Raw genomic sequence first — 20,797 nt, 5'->3', positions numbered from 1 at the left:
TAGCAATGACCTGCAGGAAGTCCTAGAGGGAATTTTGTTGGGGTCTGATGTCTGCTGCAGCTATGTTGGTGGGGGGCATGAGGAAAGGGCATGCCCTACCACATGTCTGTGGCAGTTACCTGGGCCAGTAGGGGCCTTTTGGACAAGGTGCTAGCAGGCACCATAGTCCAGGTCAGTAGTCGACTGGTGCCTTGGGCGGTGTAGGGTGGGCGTTCCTGACACCAGAGGTCGTGGGCCTCCTTGCTCAGGTATGAGGTGGGGGGCCCGGATTTTATGTTGCCTTGCTTGGTTGCTGTGGTAGGCGGAGGAGGTGGTGGTGTCACCCGGGCTTGGTTGCTGCCCTGCTAGGCTATACAGCAGGTGGTGGAGTTGGTGGCATAGCCTAGTCTTGGCAACTGCCCTACCAGTCTGGGTTACCAATTTGTCTAGGGGTATGTATATATTAGGGGTATGCATTCGGTCCCTATGTATTGGCAATCTGCAATAGATGTTGCCATATTCGTTGTATTTGTGGGGAAGCAAAACTTATTGCGATTTCCAATGAATACATGAATCTTCACCGAATTATTCAGCCACCTAAATAAATCAATTTAAACAAACCCCCCACCCTCCTGACCTCCCAAGACTTACCAAAACTCCCTGGTGGTCCAGCGGGGGGTCCGGGAGCCATCCCCTGCACTCTCACACCCTCGGTGCCAGTTTCATCATGGCGCCGATAGCCTTTGACCTACTATGTCACAGGGGCTACCGGTGCCATTGGTCAGCCCCGTCACATGGCCATTGGCAGGGGCTGACCAATGGCACCGGTAGCCCCTGTGACATAGTATGGGCAAAGGCTATCGGCACCATTTTGATTACTGGCAGCCGATGGCTCGAGGGCAGGAGATCGCTCCGGGATCCCCGTTGGATCCCCAGGGACTTTTGGCCAGCTTGGGGGGGCCTTCTGACCTCCACAAGACTTGCCAAAAGTCCAGCAGGGGTCCGGGAGCGACCTCCTGCACTCCGGCCGTCAGATGCCAGTACTCAAAATGGCGCCAATCGCCTTTGCCCTCACTATGTCACAAAAGGCGATCGGCACCATTTTGAGTACTGGCATCCGATGGTCGGAATGCAGGAGGTCACTGCCGGACCCCCGCTGGACTTTTGGCAAGTCTTGTGGGGATTAAGAGGCTCCCCCAAGCTGGCCAAAAGTCCCTGGGGGTCCAACAGGGGTCCCGAGGCGATCTCCTGCCCTCAGGCCATCGGCTGCCAGTAATCAAAATGGTGCCAATAGCCTTTGCCCATACTATGTCACATGGGCTACCGGTGCCATTGGTCAGCCCCTGTCACATGGTAGGAGCACAAGATGGTGCCAATGGCCATGTGACAGGAGCTGACCAATGGCACCGGTAGCCCCTGTGACATAATAGGTCAAAGGCTATCGGTACCATGAGGCTTGATCCCCTTATCTGATCCGAGAACGTTTGAAGTGCCAGCCATATGGCTCTCAGCTCCAGGAGATTGATCTGGTATGTAGATTCCTGAGGGGTCCACAGACCTTGAGTTTTCAGTTCGCCCAGATGTGCTCCCCAACCTTTGTTGGAGGCATCTGTGGTCAGAGTGATTTGGTGAGGTGGTAGACGGAATGGAGCACCCGAGGAAAGATTCTTGGAAGGGTGCCACCATCGAATGTCCTCTTTCATTGCGTTTGTAATTTGAATCCTGGTGTTGAGTGGTTGTGTGTATTGAGTCCACTGAGTTTTTAATCCCCATTGCAATAGGCACATGTGGAGTCTGGTGTGGGGAACCACATAGATTGCTGCTGCCATATGACCGAGAAGTTGAAGCACCTGGCGTGCTGATCAGGGCCGCCATCAGGAATTTTGAGGCCCCATACAGCCAGTATGCCGGCGCATACTGTCTGACGCGGCGGTGACGTCACAGCCGCGTCAGACAGTGAACGCTGGCAGGACAGAGCGCGCGGACGAGTCTCTGTCTGCGGTGCTCTGTAAATCAATGCTATGTGTGTCTAAAAGACACGCATAGCATTGATTCTCTCCCTTCTCTGGGGCCCGCACCCAGGGCCGGCTCCAGGTTTCAGTAGGCCCCAAGCGCACCTGCCGCCTGGCGGCCACCGCTCTCAACGAACTGCACCTCGGACACGATGATGTTGTCCTCCAGAACGGAGCCGCAGCCCGTACACACCGCATCGCCCCGGGCCTGGTCGATATCGATGTCCGTGCAACCGCAGTTCTTACAGGCCCGGCCGCTCATGTCGCCGGCGACGCCGCCGCATCGGGCGGAGAAGGTGAGCGCAGCAAAGCGGCTCCGCGAGCTCGGAGTCCGGGCGCGGGCGAGAACCAAAAGCCGGCAGTGCAATCCTCCTCACAACCGGCGTCTGCAGCGCACGTTACCGCACAGAGGCCAAATCCCGCCCCATCTCGCGAGAACTTCTCTTCCGGCTTCTAGCCCGCCTTCTCCTGCTGACGCATACTAAAGCGGCCGCAAGCTGCCCTCGGCAGCTTCTTCACGGGACCTAGTTGAAGGCTGTCGCGGTCTCGCCGCACAGCTCAAGCGAATGAACAGCGTGCCGTGACGTCTCACATCCAGATAGCCAATGAGGAAGTGGTTTACCTCCCCGCCGCTTTTCTACCGTCCCGGAGATCTACTGCCACATATGGGGGCCCGCAGCCTGCGGGCCCCCATATGTGGCAGTAGATCCTGGGGCCCCATACTGCAGGCCCAAGAATACTGCCCTGATGGTGGCCCTGGTGCTGATGCTCGGTTTCTGTGAAGCAGGTTGTATGCCAATAATTGTATGTTCTGCATCCTGTTCCGGGGAAGGTATGCTCTCTGTTTGACTGTGTGTATGAGAGCACCTTTGAACTGAAGTATTTGAGTTGGTTGTAGGTGAGACTTCTGGAAATTGATTAGAAATCCCAAATTCTGAAGGCATTCGATCGTGCATATCATGTGTTCTTTCAGTGTAGATTGGTCCGATGCTACTATTAGCCAATCGTCCAGATAAGGAAATATCTAGATTGAAAGTTTTCTGAGGTGAGCCACCACCACTGCTAGACATTTGGTGAATACTCTTGGAGCTGAAGATAGGCCAAAAGGGAGAACTTTGTATTGGTAATGTATATTCTGAACTTGGAAACATAGGTAACGCCACGAAGATGGGTGAATTGGTATATGGGAATATGCATCCTTCAGGTCAATGGAACATAGCCAATCGTTGGGCTGAATCAGCGGTAGAATATTTTTGAGAGAAGTCATTTTGAATTTCTCCCTCTGTATGTGTTTGTTGAGAAGTCAGAGATCTAGAATGGGTCGTAGGCCGCCCGACTTCTTTGGAATGAGGAAATATTGGGAATAAAATCCTTGGTGTTGCTGATGAAGGGGGATAATTCGTATTGATTGTTGAATCTGCAGGTTGTTCAATTCCGCTGTGAGGAATGTGGAATGGGAGCATATCATCCTCTTTGGAGGAATATGAGGAAGAGATGGAGTGGATTGAAAATTCAGAGAATAACCGTTTCTGATAATGTTGAGTACCCACTGATCTGAAGTGATGGAATCCCAATTTTGGAGAAAAAAATTGAAGGCGTCCTCCTATGAAAGCAGGTATTGGTGGTGGCTGCATCAATTTCAAAAAGAGGAAGTAGGTTTCTGCTGAGGTGTTGGTAATTGTTTTGCTGTTCTTTGCTGTCTACCACGACCTCTAACGCCCTGCTGGGCCACATTTCTTGGAGGGATGTACTGTTGAGACCTGTACTGCGTATAAGGTCTGTTGTAAGGTCTCGAATAATACCGACGATGGTAAGGATAGAATCGATGTTGCGACTTCTGAGGATCTGCAGGAATGGTGAGAGATTGCACAGCTGCACTTTGTTCTTTCAAATGTGATACTATATCTCCAAAGAGATTGTCGCCCATACATGGGATGTCGGCCAACTTCTCATGGACATCTGTCCGAATAGCGCTGGCTCTAAGCCAAGCCATACGCCTGGCCGCAATTGCTGAAGCAGCGCTCTTGCTGAAGATTCGAAAGATTCATAAATCGAGCGTAATAAATGCCTAAGTCCTTCCATGTCCAAGAAATACTGATGTGGTGTGTTGTCTTCCGAATACACAGCGGACTCAGTTTTTGGAGTGTTTCAAATAAGTACTGCGTAGTGTAAAATTGGTGATGTTGTATTCTATTCGTAAGCATAGAGGAGTGATAGATCTTTTTTCCAAAATCATCTAGGCATTTATTTTCTCTGCCTGGTGGGGTATTTGAGTGCAACTTATTTCATTTTGCCTTAGATAAGGCTGATTCTACCACTATTGATTGGTGTGGTAGTTGGGCAGACTCGTAAATCACTAAATTACGCATCCTATATTTGATATCAATTTTTCTAGAAGTAGCCAGTGATGAGAAAGGAGTCTTCCAAATCTTGAAGAGTAGGTTTTCTAATACTGAATGAGGTGGGAGAGCGGTGGGCTCAGGAGGAGATTCGAAGATCTTTAAGATACCGAGCATTTCAGCTCTTGGGTCAGGAAATCTTCCCGTTTCTACCTGAAGAAGACTGCCTACTTTCTCAACAAATTTTGAATAAGTGAGATCCTCAGGAGGAGAATATGGTTCAGGTAAACCTTCTTGAGGGTCAGATGGCATACCCGTTGAGGAAGTTTCGGAATAAACTGATTCCGGAGAACCTGGGCTGATGGGTTGATTCATGGTATCGTCTTTTGCCAGTTTTAGAGGTTCTAACACTGTAGGCAATTCAGGAGAAACTTCTGGAGAATGCTGTGGTGGTAATTCCTTTGTGTTTTCCAATTCTTGGAAAAAAGAGGACAGAATATCTGAGATTGTCGTCATAGTTGATGCAGCCAAAGTACCTTGTGGAGGAATGTGAATCTTTTGCTTTGGGATTCATGTTGGAATTGCTGCAAGCAAAATATCTTTTGGTACCTGTTCCTTAGGTTGACTTTGAGGAGGTATAACCGGGAAAGGTCGAATACGTTTTGTTAATGGTATTTGTAATGAAGAAGAACGCCTCTTCTCTCTGGAAAGTGATGAAAGACTCACCAAGGAGCTACCACTAGGAGAAGATCCTGATGATGAGAGGCCTTGAATATCAATTTCAGAAGTTGATGATATTTTTGATGAACTTCTTGATTTTGAAGACTTCTGTTGATGCTTTTCTGATTCACTTGGTTGTAAATGCATTGCTTTGGCACCATATGTTGTTGGAGCATCCCTAATCAATATATGCTCCGTAGGTGCGTCGTGGAATGGGCTTCATGCCATATCTGCTCCGTGCACCATAACTCTGTGCGTCGAAGCTGTTCCTTGCATCGAAGGTGCTCCGTGCTTCGCAGATGCTTCGTGCCTCGAATGACGCTTCGATGCTTCGTGACTGCAATGCGCCACAGACGCGCTGTGTCCGTGCTTCGTTCCTGAAGCGTCATGGTGCGATTTCAGCGCAGACGGCGCAGTTTTTGAAAAAGTACTCTCCAGTACTTTGCGCCATGACTCACCCACCGGATCCCCGGCTTTTGAACGAGGCTCTGAGGGTGTGTGAGACCCTGGCCTTAATCTCTTTTCGGGTGGTTCATGTCCTGCTGGTCCCAGCGAGGACGCTCTCTTCGGGTGTAGCTTACCCGATTTCGCCGGTCCCGGCGAGGAATGGATGGAGGATGGTGGAGCCGAAGATCCTATGCGTAGCCTTTCCATCTTCGCGGCCCGGTGCCGCTGGGCCCTCGGCGACATCCTGCCACAGTCCCGGCATGATTTTTGATCGTGATCGGGGCCTTGGTAAATGTAGCAATAATTATGTCCATCCGTGATGGACATAATTTTGCCACATTGACAATATTTGAATCCAGATGGCTTCGGAGCCATCTGAGATGTGAAATCTTGTGAAAAAACGCGAAAAAAATCGGCAAAAAAATCCAGTCAGAGAAGAAATTCACTAAGAGAAAAAACCCCGCGTGCGAACGGCTTGCAGAAGAAAAGAAACTGAAGAGGTGAGAGAACCGCGCGGGAAGACGACCGCGCAGATGGAAAGAGTTCAAAACTCTGTGGTTAACTAAGAGAAACTCCGCCTACCCGGGATTGCGGCGCTTCCCATACAGCATGGCTAATTCAGCCCTGCTATCGACGGGAAATGGCTAGTTCTATAATATTTTGTATTTTGTTGGTTTTATATTTTGTTCTCAGCTGAGGGACATAGTAGACAATTCTGAACTTCAGACTGGCAGCCCTGGTGCTGCCTTAGAGGAAGAAGGTCTCATGTTCAGAGATCATCAACCTGGTGTAGCAGGTAAGGATCCTATAACAAGGACCTGCTCTCCAGGTGGTCCTTTCGCATTGAGAATGTGTCTCCCAAGCTATTGCCCAGGAGTGAAGGGTTAGGTCAGCCATCATAATTGGTAATTCAATTATTAGGAATGTAGACAGCCAGGTGGTTGGTGGGTGGAGGATTACCTGATAACATGCCTACTTGGTGTGAAGGTAGTGGACCTCACGTGTCACCTAGATAGAATTTTAGACAGTGCTGTGGAGGAGCCTGCTGTCGTGATACATGTGGGCACCAACAACATAGGAAATGAGGGAGGGAGGTTCTGGAAGCCAAATTTAGGCTCTTAGGTAGAAAACTGAAATACAGAACCTCCAGGGTCACATTCTCTGAAATATTTCCTGTTCCACATGTAGGTCTACAGAGGCAGTCAGAGTTCTGGAGTCTCAATGTGTGGATGAGACAATGGTGCAAGGAAGAGGATTCAGTTTTGTAAGGAACTAGGGAACCTTTTGGTGAAGGAGGTCTTTTCCGAAGGGATGGGTTCTACCTTAACCAGGGTGGAACCTGACTGCTGACACTAATCTTTAAAAAGGAGATGGAGCAGCTTTTAAACTAGAACAAAAAGGAAAGTCGACAGTCACTCAGCAGCGCATGGTTCGGAGGGAGGTATCTTCAAAGGATACTAATGATGCATTAGATTAGAATTAGGGCATCCCAAAAGTGAGGTTCCAAAATTAAGAAAAGTAGTTCAAATGCCTGTAATTAAAAACTCATCTGAGCTAAAAAATTCCAATTTATCCCTATCCATTAAAAAGCAGAATGAAAATACAAACAAAAAACACACTTTGAAATGTTTGTATGTTAATGCCAGAAGTCTAAGAAGTAAGATGGGAGAATTAGAATGTATAGCAGTGAATGATGACAAAGACTTAATTGGCATCTCAGAGACATGGTGGAAGGAGATAACAGATGGGACAGTGCTATAACAGGGTACAAATTATATCGCAATGAAAGAGAGGAACATCTGGGAGGCAGAGTGGTGCTTTATGTCCAGGATGGCATAGAGTCCAACAGGATAAAGATCTTGCATGATACTAAATGCACAATTGAATCTTTATGGGTAGAAATCCCTTGAGTGTTGGGGAATAGTATAGTGATAGGTGTATATCAACCTGGCCAAGATGGTGAGATGGACACTGAAATGCTAAGAGAAATTAGGGAAGCTAACCAAATTGGTAGTGCAGTAATAATGGGAGATTTCAATTATCTCACAAAACACGTTGCAAAAGATTTTTTAAACTGTTATGTGCAAGAATTTATCTCACTATGTGGACCATCATACCACCCTTGGTTGATTCAGGCAGTAAGCCACGCTTTTAACCACAATGGGTCACTTTTAATCATCGGTCCGATACAGTCTTTTGAATTGCTTCAATTTTCTACTTTATTTAATTTGCTTTTTTTATTCATTTTTTCCATTTATAATAAAATGTCTTTTAACGATGTTAGAAGCGGAATTGCCTTACTTGAGCGGAGCGCCGCCGCGCTTCCGAGCTGTTACCTTCACTCACTTGTGCAGAGCATCACCGCGCTTCCAAACCTTTATTTTCAACACTGCCGTGCTTAATGGGCAGGGATTTCCAATCGAAGGTGCTCGTGTAACTTAGAGCTCCTGTAGTCCGACGTACGTTTCGCAGTTGTGCTGCTTCAGGGACTCTGTCCTAATCGGAAGATTTGGGCTTAAGAACGCAAGGTTAATTCCCGCCAAGATTTCTTCAATGTTTAAATGCCTTCATGTTAGCTTTCGTCTAATTCATGCAGTATATAATGCCTATGAAAATGACAATAGATATGAAACCACATATATTTTTTTACATATACTTTTTGCACTGACATTTTTCAACAGAAAATGTGCACCTCCCAAATGAATTGTAACTTAAGCATGATTGTAGTCTTCTCTTACCGCGTTTAGTCGCCTAGTCCTCTTACCGGCATTCTACTGAATTGCCGCGAGATCTAGGCTGATTTTATAGTATCACCCAACCACACCTGTATATCTGATTTGAAAGGAGAGTGGATTCACATGAAGTGAATCCACTCAATTTCCTTGTTGAGCCCACCAGGGGTCACTGTGGGTAGTTCGAAAATCCATCGTTGTTCACATTGTTGCAGTTTTTTGATTCGGTCTCCCTTTCTCCAATGTGGATGAATGATTTCTAAGATGGTCCATTTGATATCAGAGAAATTGTGATTATGATCTCTGAAATGTGTCACCAACGGTTCTTCAATTCGCCCCGTGTTGATGCAGCATTTATGTTCAGTCAATCTGGTTCTGAACGGGCGCTTAGTCATGCCCACGTAAATAAGTGGGCACGGACAAAAAATGGCATACACAACAAAAGAAGATTTGCATGTTGCTTGAGGCAGGGAGATTGTCCGACCTGATGGTAAAGTAATGGCAGTCTGTAATGATTTTAAAGCACAATGGGCACAATTTACACAGGCCATAGTTGTATCCTCGACATTCAGGGACTTGTGGAGGCTGGAATGAACCACTTGGTCTTTAATATTTCTGCCTCGAGAATAAGCGATCCGAATAGGTTCCTTGAATGAAGGATGGATTTCTTGGAGAATGGCCCAGTGTCTCCGAATGGCTCTACTGATCATTGGGGTGGCCAGTGTGTGCCTCATCACCATGGTCTGTTGGTTCGAATCCTCACGTTGTCTTGGCAAAAACATAAATTCCCTGTTGGAGTAAAGGGCTCGTCGGTAAGCTTTTTTGACGCTCGACAGTGGGTATCCTCGTTGCAAAAATCTTTCTGCCAAGATTTGAGACTGTTTCTTAAATTCCGAATTATCTGTACACAATCGCCGTATGCGCATGAACTGGCCAACGGGTAAATTTAACTTAAATGTGGTCGGGTGAAAACTATCGAATCTTAAAAGATTATTGCGGTCACTGGGTTTTCGGTACAGAGTGGTAATGACAGAGTCTTCATTTTTGGTGATGAGAATATCCAGGTATGATATTTGTTGATCATGAAAATTCATGGTGAATTTGAGGCATGAATTCAATGAATTAAGCCAGAGATGGAATTCCTGAAGGGCTGTCTGTGATCCTTCCCATATAATGAACACGTCATCTATATATCTTTTCCAATGTTTCAAGGATAGAGACCATGGATGTTGTTGAATGTATCGATTTTCGAATGCTGTTACAAATAGGTTTGCAACATCTGGAGCCATGGCGGCCCCCATGGCAGTTCCACGAATTTGTAAATAGAACTTATCTTGAAAAGAAAAGTAGTTGTGGCTCAGAGCTAGATCTAATAATTCAATAATGTACGAGGTTGGTATCCTTTGGGGATTTGGACGAGTCTTTAAGACAGCTGATATTACCGTGAGTAATTCATCTTGAGGAATTACTGTATACAGCGATTCTATGTCCATACACAATGGGCACAATTTACACAGATTGTGTAAATTGTGCTTGCGACACGAACGGTTCGTGTCGCAAGCACCCTCATATATTAAGGACACGTCCCACATGCTTCAATTCCTATCGACCATAACATTGTCAAGTCAGAGCTTGTTAGTTACCATGGACATAGAATCGCCATTTTTGATGGAAGAGGAGATGAATTTTTTTATATTGGTTATCGATCATTACTCCAAGACTGCGGACATGCTGGCATGTGGTAGGAGGGGCTTGTGAGTGAGGAATTGAGGTGTGGGGGGAGATGTTGTGGGGGGATATAATGAGGAGCTCAGTTTTGGTGGTGTTAAGAGCCAGGAAGTTGTCTGAGAGCAGTTTGTTTATGTCATCGAGAGCTGAGTTCCACGTATTTAAGGCATTAGGGATTGAGTCATTGACGGGAATAAGGATCTGCACATCGTCTACGTAGATGAAATGTGGAAGGCCCAGTTTAGAGAGGAGTTGACAGAGTGGGAGTAGGTAAATGTTGAATAGTGTGGAGGAGAGTGAGGAGCCTTGTGGTACTCCTTGTGACAGTCTGATCGGTTTAGATGCGCAGAGACCGATTTTTACACTGTATTGCCTTTCATTAAGGTATGATTGGAACCACCAGAGGGGAGAACCAGAAATGCCAATTTCTATAAGGCGTTTTAGGAGGGTGTTATGATTGACAGTGTCAAATGTGGTGGAGATATCTAAAAGGGCAAGTATATAGGATTGTCCCTTGTCCAGCGCTTTGATTATGTATTCAGAAAGGGAGATAAGGAGGGTTTCGGTGCTGTGATGTCTGCGAAATCCGAATTGTGATGGGTAGAGGAAGTGATGTTCATCAAGGTAGTCAGTAAGCTGCCGATTGATGATTTTTTCCAGAATTTTGGAAAGGAAAGGAAGGTTAGAGACCGGACGATAGTTGGCTGGCTCCGCGGGATCGAGGTCAGGTTTTTTGAGGATAGGTTTTATGATGGCCTGTTTAAGTTGTGTTGGAACCAAGCCTAGGGAGATGGATTTGTTGAGAATATTTGCAATAGGTTTAGCTATTATGTTAGGTATAGAGAGGAGTGTCTTAGTAGGGATCGTTTCAGCGGGATGTGTGGCAGGTTTGATTTTTTTGAGTGTTGTTTCAACTTCTAAAGTGGATATATATTCAAAGGAAGTGAGTGTAGCTTTGGAGTTGGCAATATGTGTGTCTTTGGGCAAGGGCGAGTTGCATGTAGGGCTAGCGTGGAGGGAGTTGTTAGGAGTGAGTGGATTGGTGGTGATGAGTGGGGTAGTGAAGCGTGACATGATGGTTTCAATTTTATTGTGGAAGAATAGGGCCAGATTTTTGCATTTGGATTGGTCGTCTTTGTCGGGAAGTGTGTTTAGGGGAGAGGTGATCAGGTTGGATAAATACTGAAAGAGGGCTCGTGGGTTTATTGGAACTGGTGAATTCTTATGGCGTAAAAGTCTTTTTTGGCTTTGTCAGTGGCCTTTCGATATGTGTGGAGTAAAGTTCGAAACTTTGATAGTATGGCAGGTAGTTACTTTCTACGCCAGCTTTTTTCAAGTCTGTGGAGTTCAGTTTTCAGTGATCTAAGTTCTGGAGTGTACCATGGGGTTTTTTTTGTTGTTGTCAGAATTGATTTCGTTGGTTTGTATGGGGCATAATTTATCTGCCACGGTGTTGGTGAGTTGAAACCAAGATGTGATGGCTGTGTTGGCATTGGAGAGGTCTAGTTTGGGGAGTTCTTCTGAAAGAGCTTTGATAAGGTCTTCAGTTTTACAAGTTTTTCGGAACTTGATGGTTTTCTTGGTGGGTGCGGTGGGCGGGGTGCTTCTTAAGGTGCACCTGGTGTCAACACGGAAGTGGTCGGACCAGGGAATGTGGATGCAACAAGGTGATTCATGTTGGATGAGGGAGTTAGTGAAGATAAGGTTGAGTGTGTGTCCTGCTTTATATGTGGGGCTGGTGATAATCTGTTTGAAGCGTTTTGAAGGGCATTCCGGGAGGCCAGAATAGATTCGCAGGCGGGGAATGGGTGGCTGCAGTCGACGTGGAGGTTGAAATCTCCAAGAATTATGACTGATCTAATTTGAATTAATGGCTGGAAAGGGACAGTAAGCAAATCCATGGCTCTAGTACTAAACTTTCAAAAGGGAAACTTTGATAAAATGAGAAAAATAGAAAAACATTGAAATGAGCAGCTAGAGGTAAACAGTGTGCAAAAAGTGTGGATATTGTTAAAAAAATACCATCCTAGAAGTACAGTCCAGATGTATTCCACTCATAAAGAAAGGTGGAAGGAAGGCAAAACGATTACCGTTGTGGTTAAAAGGGGAGGTGAAAGAGGCTATTTTAGCCAAAAGATCTTCATTCAAAAATTGTAAGAAGGATCCAACAGAAGAAAATAGGATAAAGCATAAGCACTGGCAGGTTAAATGTAAGGCATTGATAAGACAGGCTAAGAAAGAATTTGAAAATAAGAAGGCCGTAGAGGCAAAAACTCACAGTAAAAACCTTTTTAAATAATATAAATATATCCAAAACAGAAAGCCTGTGACGGAGTCAGTTGGACCGTTAGCTGATCAAGGGGTTAAAGGGGCACCTAGAGAAGATAAGGCCATCACAGAAAGATTAAATAATTGCTTTGCTTCGGTGTTTACTGAAGAGGATGTTGGGGAGATTGCCATTCCAGAGAAGGTTTTCATGGGTAATGATTCAGATGGACTGAACCAAATCATGGTAAACCTAGAAGTTGTGGTAGGCCTGATTGACAAACTGAAGAGTAGTAAATCTCCTGGAACAGATGGTATATAACTCAGGGTTCTGAGGGAACTAAAAAATTAAATTTCAGATTTATTAGTAAAAATTTGTAACCTAACATTAAAATCATCCATTGTACTTGAAGACTGGAGGGTGGCTAATGTAATCCTAATATTTAAAAAGGTTCCAGGGGCAATCCGAGAAATTACAGACCAGTTAACTTGACTTCAGTGCCAGGAAAAATAGTGGAAAGTAGGGATGTACATTTGTTTGTGATGAAATAGGAAATATGGATGATATTTCCTATTTTGTCGTGGTTCGAGGGGGGGGGGGGTCAATGAAATGATAGGAAAACCCACGAAATTTCATGTGGTTTTCTTATCATTTTTGGGGGGAGATAAAGGGCACATTAAAAAACAACCAACCCAAACCCACCCCAACCCTTAAAATTTAATTAATTGCAACTCCCACCCTCTCGACCCCCCAAGACTTGCCTAACCCCCCCAAGACTTACCAAAATTCCCTGGTGGTCCAGCAGGGGCCCGGGAGCAATCTCCCCCTCTCGGGCCATTGGCTGCCACTAATCAAAATGGCGCCGATGGCCCTTTGCCCTTACCATGTGACAGAGGCTATAGGTGTCATTGGTCAGCCCCTGTCACATGGTAGTAGCAATGGATGGCCCACGCCATTTTTTTTAAGATGGCACCAGCCATCCATTGCTCCACCATGTGATAGAGGCCAGCCAATGGCGCTGATTGCCCCTGTCACATGGTAAGGGCAAAGGGCCATCGGCACCATTTTATTTACTAGCAGCTGACTGGCCCGAGAGCGGGAGACCACTCCCGGGACCCCCGCTGGACCACCAGGGAAATTCAGTAAGTCTTGGGGGGGGGGGGGGGGGTTGGGCAAGCCTTGGGGGGGGTTGAGAGGGTGGGAGGTTGTAATTAATTAAATCTGAAGGGCTGGAATGAGTTGTTTTTTTCGGTTCGGGACAGCCAAAAAAAAAAATCGGCCCGAAAGGTGGAAAACATTTCCTGCAGCGGGCCGATAACAAAGGCCGAACCAAAATGTTCGGCCAAATCACATCCCTAGAGGAAAGTGTTCTACAGATCAAAATCATAGAACATATAGAAAGGCATGGTTTAATGGAACAAAGTCAGCATGGTGATACCCAAGGCAAGTCTGGCATCACAAATCTGCTTCACTTTTTTGAAGGGGTTAATACATATTTAGATAAAGGTGAATTGTTAGATGTAGTGCATTTGGATTTTCAGAAGGCATTTGACAAAGTTCCTCATGAGAGGCTTTTAGGAAAAGTAAAAAGTCATGGGCTAGGTGGCGATGTCCTTTCATGGATTTCAAACTGGTTAAAAGACAGGAAACAGAGATTAGGATTAAATGGACAATTTTCTCAGTGGAAAAGGGTATACATTGGAGTGCCTTAAGGAACTGTACTGGGACCGTGCTTTTCAATAGGGATGTGAATCATTTTTTGACGATTTAAAATATCGTCCGATATATTTTAAATCGTCAAAAAATCGTTAGGGCCACGATACAATACCAATTCCCCCGATTTATCATTAAAAAATCGTAAATCGGGGGAAGGGGAGGGCAGGAAAACCGGCACACTAAAACCCCCTAAAACCCACCCCCGACCCTTTAAATTAAATCCCCCACCCTCCCGAACCCCCCCCCCCAAATGCTTTAAATTACCTGGGGATCCGGCGGTGGTCCAGAACGGCGGCGGTCCGGAACGGCCCCCTCAATAGGATCGTGTTGTCTTCAGCCGGCGCCATTTTTCAAAATGGCCGCCGCAAAATGGCGGCGGCCATAGACCAAAACGATTCGACGGAGGAGGTCGTTCCGGACCCCCGCTGGACTTTTGGCAAGTCTTGTGGGGGTCAGGAGGCCCCCCCAAGCTGGCCAAAATTTTCCTGGGAGTCCAGCGGGGTTACGGGAGCGATTTCTTGCCGCGAATCGTTTTCGTACGGAAAATGGCGCCGGCAGGAGATCGACTGCAGGAGGTCGTTCAGCGGGGGTTCCGGACCTGGCACCCAAAAGTTCAGCCCGCGGGAAACGAGGGCTGGCATAGGTGAAGCTCCAGTGACCTCTGTCTATTAGCCCACTCCTCCTGCTGATGGTGGGGACCCGTAGGTCCTTACCTACGGGTTGCGTCAACCCCACCTCGACCCAAGGATCCACTTCCAATGCAACATTAAGAACAATGAAGGGAACACACAATAACTTTACTTTCTGTACAATTACTGAGATTTAGATATCTACTTACCCCATGTCCACTGCATTTCTTTTGCACATCACAATCATATTTCAAGTTTGATTCAGGGACGCATTTTCCAGAAAGACAAATCTTTATAAAGTACATATATAAAATAAATACATGTGAATGAATAAAAATAGTACACAGAGAGTTAAATAATTTTGGCTAACAATATGTAAATGAAATCCAGGGAAAGTTTTGATGCCACTGAAACAGAATTCTGTACAATGGCGATAAACTATATTAGCTTATCTGCTATCTTCTACATTTACAGCCAAATTCATTAACGAAAAGAAGAAAGGCAAAAACCATCACAAAAGAAGCACAGGAGAAGGGAAGAGTGGCAGGAACTGGAAAAGTAATATGAGAATATCTAATTGACCAAAAAGCATTCAATCCTTAAACACTTTAATATATGTAAATCACATAAATCATAAATAAAACAATTATGACATCAATGTACTGAAATAGAACTAGTTCCAGGAATTAAAATAGAATAGCTTCCATTACTCATCCCTTTTCCTGTGCCACATTCACTACTTTTGTCCTAACTTTGTCTGAAGTATTGATCCTTAACTATTATTGTACCATTACTCCCATAAGGTAACACTTATACAGCACATAATCCCATTCAAGATCATAGTTAACAGTATAGAACAACGTGGAGGCTACACAATAAATTAATTCTCTTCCAATTACCTTTCCAGTACCACATTTTGCACCATCTGGAATTTTTCCAGGATCAAAATCATTCATATTTAATTTGTTATCCAAACTCCAACACCAAGAATTTCCGATAGGTGTTTGCAAAATAAAAGTATATCTGTCATTGGGATTAATATTCTTTACATTAACACAATGTGCTCGTCCACATTTGACGCTGCTAAAAAAAAAAAAAAGATAAAAAATTTAAATTTTGCTCCCATTTTTAAAATATAATTTCAAACATTACTTTTGAGACCACTTTTATATTTCATAAATTATAGTGATGTACAAATTCAAAAGTCATTTAGACGGATAAGAACATAAGAACATAAGAAATTGCCATGCTAGGTCAGACCAAGGGTCCATCAAGCCCAGCATCCTGTTTCCAACAGAGGCCAAACCAGGCCACAAGAACCTGGCAAGTACCCAAAAACTAAGAAGATCCCATGCTACTGATGCAATTAATAGCAGTGGCTATTCCCTAAGTAAACTTGATTAATAGCCGTTAATGGATTTCTCCTACAAGAACTTCTCCAAACTCACAAGTTATCCGTCTAAACGGGTTAAATGGTATATTGAGCCTATTATATGGTTAAATTATAGTTGGATATGTTGTTATCCGGCTATAATTTATCCAGATATAAAAGAGACATTTTGGGGGCATTCCAGGGAGGGGTCCCTTTATCTGGATAACTCAGCTGAATATTTGGTATATCTGGCTAAGGGCTGAATTCATCCAGCGAACAAAGGGGCGGGGGAGCGGGCCTGCAAAAGGCCGCAGCAGTTTGCACTACGGTGGAAAGGTGGTGCTATTCGCCGCACTACTGCCGGCGATAATGTTCCTCACATTATCGCTGGCAGCGGTGCCGTGGCCAACTCCTCCCCCTCCCTGCCCCGACTCATCCCCTCCAGCTAATTAACATCCTATCGCATGCAAAAAGCCCCCTTTCGCATGCGATAAATGTTTAGAAAATGACCCCTAAGTTAGCCACATAACCTTAAACCTGCTGGTAGCCTCCTCCCAAGATCCGGGACTGGCAGAGGCGTCCCCAGAAGCCATGATGAAACCGGCACCGAGGGTGTGAGAGTGCATGGGATGGCTCCCAGACCCCCCACTGGACCCCAGAAGCACCAGTCCAAGATCATGGTTGGAGGCTTCTGTGATCCCAGACACCAACTTAAAAGAAAGGTATTGGGTGGGGGAGGGGGTGGGAGTAGGGAAAGGGTTGGGGTGGAATGAAGGGGGGGGGGGGGTAAATGTTAAGGCTGTGATTAAGAAATTTTAGATTTATAAGGGAAAGTCAGAGCAGAGGATGGGAAGGGGCAGGGGACTCCTGGCAGCCAAAATTTAGCAAATGTTGCTTACCTGATGTAACAGGTGTTCTCACAGGACAGCAGGATGTTAGTCCTCACAAATGGGTGACATCGAGGATGGAGCCCAACCACGGAAAACTTCTGTCAAAGTTTCAGGAACTTTTGAGACCTCTTTTATATTTTATAAATTATAGTGCAGTGCTGAGCATGCCCCTACTGGGCATGCTCAGCACTGCACTAACCCTGCAGCCAGCAGGGGTCTCCCTTCAGTCTTGTTTCAAAGCTACAGGCAGTGTCGAAAAATAAAATAAGAAAAAAATGAAGCCAACACCGCGGGGTGGTAAGCGGGTTTCGTGAGGACTAACATCCTGCTGTCCTGTGAGAACACCTGTTACATCAGGTAAGCAACATTTGCTTTCTCACAGGACAAGCAGGATGGTTGTCCTCACAAATGGGTGAGTACCGAGCTGAGGATGTCCTAACGTGCACCAAATGTACCCAACGGCGTGCAACAGGCACAACAACTGGGGTGGAATTTTGTAGAGGGCATCCGCACCCTACCGGGAAGGTGGAAGGGTGTTGGTACATCATGCTGGAAAAAGGTTACACAAGACAGACTGGCCGAAGATGGAATCCTGTCTTCCGGCTTTGTCCAAGCAATAATGGGCTGCAAATGTATGGAGGGAACTCCAGGTGGCAGCCCTGCAGATGTCAGGAAGCGGCACCGATCGAAGGTGTGCTACTGAAGTCGCCATGGCCCTCACAGAGTGTGCTTTAACACGGTCTTGGAAAGGAATGCCCGCTTGCTGATAGCAAAAGGAGATGCAGTCCGCCAACCAGGAGGAAAGAGCCTGCTTACCCACAGGTTGCCCTAACTTGTTAGGATGGAAAGAGACGAATAATTGAGTGCTCTTCCTGTGGGCAACTGTACGGTCTAGATAAAATGCTAGAGCCCATTTACAGTCAAGGGTATGCAGAGTCTGTTCCCCGGAGTTGGAGTGGGGCCTGGGAAAGAAGATAGGCAGTATGATGGATTGATTAATATGAAACTCCGAAACTACCTTAGGTAAGAATTTAGGGTGAGTGCGGAGTACCGCCCGGTCCTGCAGGAGTTTAGTGTAAGGCGGATAGGTAACTAGGGCCTGTAGTTCACTAACCCTGCGAGCTGAAGTGATAGCCAAAAGAAATAACACTTTCCATGTGAGATATTTTAGGTCACACGAGTGAAGAGGTTCGAAAGGTGGTTTCATAAGGCGACCAAGAACCAGATTAAGGTCCCAAGATGGGGCCGGAGGACGTAAAGGTGGCTTCAAATGGAACAAGCCTTTAAGAAAGCGTGTTACAAGGGGTTGTACTGAAATAGGGATACCCCCGATACCTTTATGGAAGGCGGCTACCGCACTGACATGCATTCTAATGGAAGAGGTCTTTAGACCTGATTCTGATAAATGCCAGAGATAGTCCAAGAATTTAGAAATTGGACAGGACAGGGGATCAAGGGACTGAGAAGTGCACCATGATGTATACCTTTTCCATTTGTAGGAATAAGATTTTCTTGTGGAAGGCTTTCGTGAAGCAATCAGGACATGAGAAACTGAATCCGAAAAGTTAAATGGTTGAAGGACTAACCTTTCAACATCCATGCCGTTAGGGACAAGGCTTGGAGGTTGAGATGGAGGAGGCATCATTGTGGCCCTAACGATTTTTGACGATTTAAAATATATCGGACGATATTTTAAATCGTCAAAAAATGATTCACATCCCTAATATACACATCGACGCTAACCCTTTATCTTCTAACTGCGAAGCACTTCTATCTTCCCTCATGGACATGGGCTTCACTCAACTCATCAACCATCCCACTCATAAGGCAGGTCATACACTTGACCTCATCTTCATAAATGCCAGCCTCATAAAACTCTCACCATCGTTATGCCTACCAGTACCATGGTCAGACCATTTTATGATTACATCCACTCTCAAAACGACAACGAGACCTCCTGCACCCCCTCCGCTCACCACCCTGCACTATAGGAAATCCTGCCCATCAGAAGCCCTCAGCAATTCTCTGATCAAAGAACTTCCCAATCTGGATCTTTCAAATCCCAATACAGCCATACTCTCCTGGCAAAATATCACGGAAAATATAGCTAATACATTATGCCCAATTTCGACAAAGAATATCAACCCTACTCAGAAAAACAAACAACCATGGTTCACAAAGGATCTCCGCTCATTAAAACAAAGCCTGAGACAAAAAGAAAAGTTGTGGCGGATCTCCCCCAAACCCCATTCACTAGCCATATACAAAACCGCGCTCCACTACTACAGAACTGCGACTCTACGATCGAAGAGAGACTTCTACGCCCATCGTATCCATGATATGATTTTCGATGCCAAAGCGCTCTTCTCTTACGTCTCGGATCTCACTAAATCTACCAACTCATCAATCCCGGATGATCTAGCCCAATCAAAAGCCAATGATTTAGCTATCTTCTTCCAGAAGATAGCTAAATCATTGGCTAGATTACCCTCTAAACCTAACACACCATCTTCAGTACCTGCCCACCACCACAATTCGGATGTAGTGTTGGATTCCTTTGAGCCCACTTACACCACAGAGGTTGAAACCCTGCTAAAAAGAATGAAACCCTCCACTCACCCGTTAGACCAAATTCCATCCAATCTACTGCTTCAAGTACCGGAGTCCATTTCCAAACATCTAGCAGATATCATCAACTGCTCTCTCTCACAGGGAATCTTCCCAGATGCTCTCAAATTGGCCACCCTTAAACCCATACTTAAAAAACCAAATCTGGACCCGGACGACCCCAATAATTATCGACCTATATCCAATCTGCCATTCTTAGCCAAGATCATGGAGAAAGTGGTAAATAATCAATTAACAAATTACTTGGAAGAACACAAAATTCTCCACCCATCACAATATGGATTCCGGAAAGAACACAGCACTGAATCCCTCCTCATCTCACTTTTAGATCAGGCATACCTGGGCCTTGATAAAGGATGCTCCTTCCTGTTAGCTCTGCTCGATATCTCCGCAGCATTCGACACCGTAAACCACGCCTGTCTATTAAACCGTCTTTCAGATATAGGAATCACAGGAGCCGCCCTCAGTTGGTTTAACTCATTCCTAAGTAATAGAGGCTATAAGGTTAAAATCAATAACAAGGAATCTCCCCACACCAATTCTCCATTCGGAGTCCCCCAGGGCTCCTCACTATCTCCCACTCTGTTTAACATCTACCTCCTCCCCCTCTGCCATCTACTCACAACATTAAAACTGAAATTTTATATTTACGCAGACGACGTTCAAATTTTGATTCCCATCACTGGCTCTTTGGATTCTGCAATCAAGTTATGGGATTCCCACTTACAAACAATCAACCGTCACCTTACAGATCTCAACCTAGTGCTTAATACCACCAAGACAGAACTCCTGTTTATCACTCCATGTTGCAGTTGGGTGCTGCAGTCAGGGAGTGGACCCTTGAGCCGGTCTACCCAGGGAGGCAGGGTAGGCCGGGAGGCGGAGCCACAGGCTAGCGATGTTCACCCGGGAACCAGAAACCCCCCAGGAGGAGCCCGTAGGGTCCTGGAACCTTGGGACTTAAGAGCACGCTCAGAGTCTATATACAGAGGAAGCCTGGGCAGAGGGTGTAGCAATGCAAGTCCAAAGAGAACACAAAGTCAGTAGGCCAGCAATGCAGGATGCGGACCAGCTGATGCTAGGACTGCGGGCAGTAACAACACCGGCGGCAAGCTGGACCGTAAGGCAAGGGTTGAAGTCAGGCTGTGAACTGGAGCAGGCTGTAGACTGGAATGGAGTCTGTAGCTGGCTGTGAACCGGAGCAGGCTGAAGACTGGAATGGAGTCTGTAGCTGGCTGTGAACCGGAGCAGGCTGAAGATTGGAATGGAGTCTGTAGCTGGCTGTGAACCGGTGCAGGCTGAAGAATGGAATGGAGTCTGTAGCTGGCTGTGAACCGGA

General features: G+C 45.8%; 1 protein-coding gene across 2 annotated transcripts in view; it reads right to left on the bottom strand.

Annotated features, from left to right (window-relative positions):
* The window catches only part of LOC115092775 (disintegrin and metalloproteinase domain-containing protein 9-like), a 1,307,906-nt gene that overhangs the window by 65,378 nt on the left and 1,221,731 nt on the right, over positions 1-20,797 (bottom strand). For both annotated transcript variants that reach the window (XM_029604079.1, XM_029604080.1), the window contains exons 17-18: positions 15,468-15,651; positions 14,778-14,858 (exon numbers count right to left, since the gene is read on the bottom strand). In XM_029604079.1, coding sequence (XP_029459939.1) covers positions 14,778-14,858; positions 15,468-15,651 — 265 coding nt within the window. The remainder of the gene's footprint in view (positions 1-14,777; positions 14,859-15,467; positions 15,652-20,797) is intronic.

The sequence above is a fragment of the Rhinatrema bivittatum genome, chromosome 5 (assembly GCF_901001135.1).
Source record: "Rhinatrema bivittatum chromosome 5, aRhiBiv1.1, whole genome shotgun sequence".
Lineage (NCBI taxonomy): Eukaryota > Metazoa > Chordata > Amphibia > Gymnophiona > Rhinatrematidae > Rhinatrema > Rhinatrema bivittatum.
This window is presented reverse-complemented; position numbering and strand designations above follow the sequence as displayed.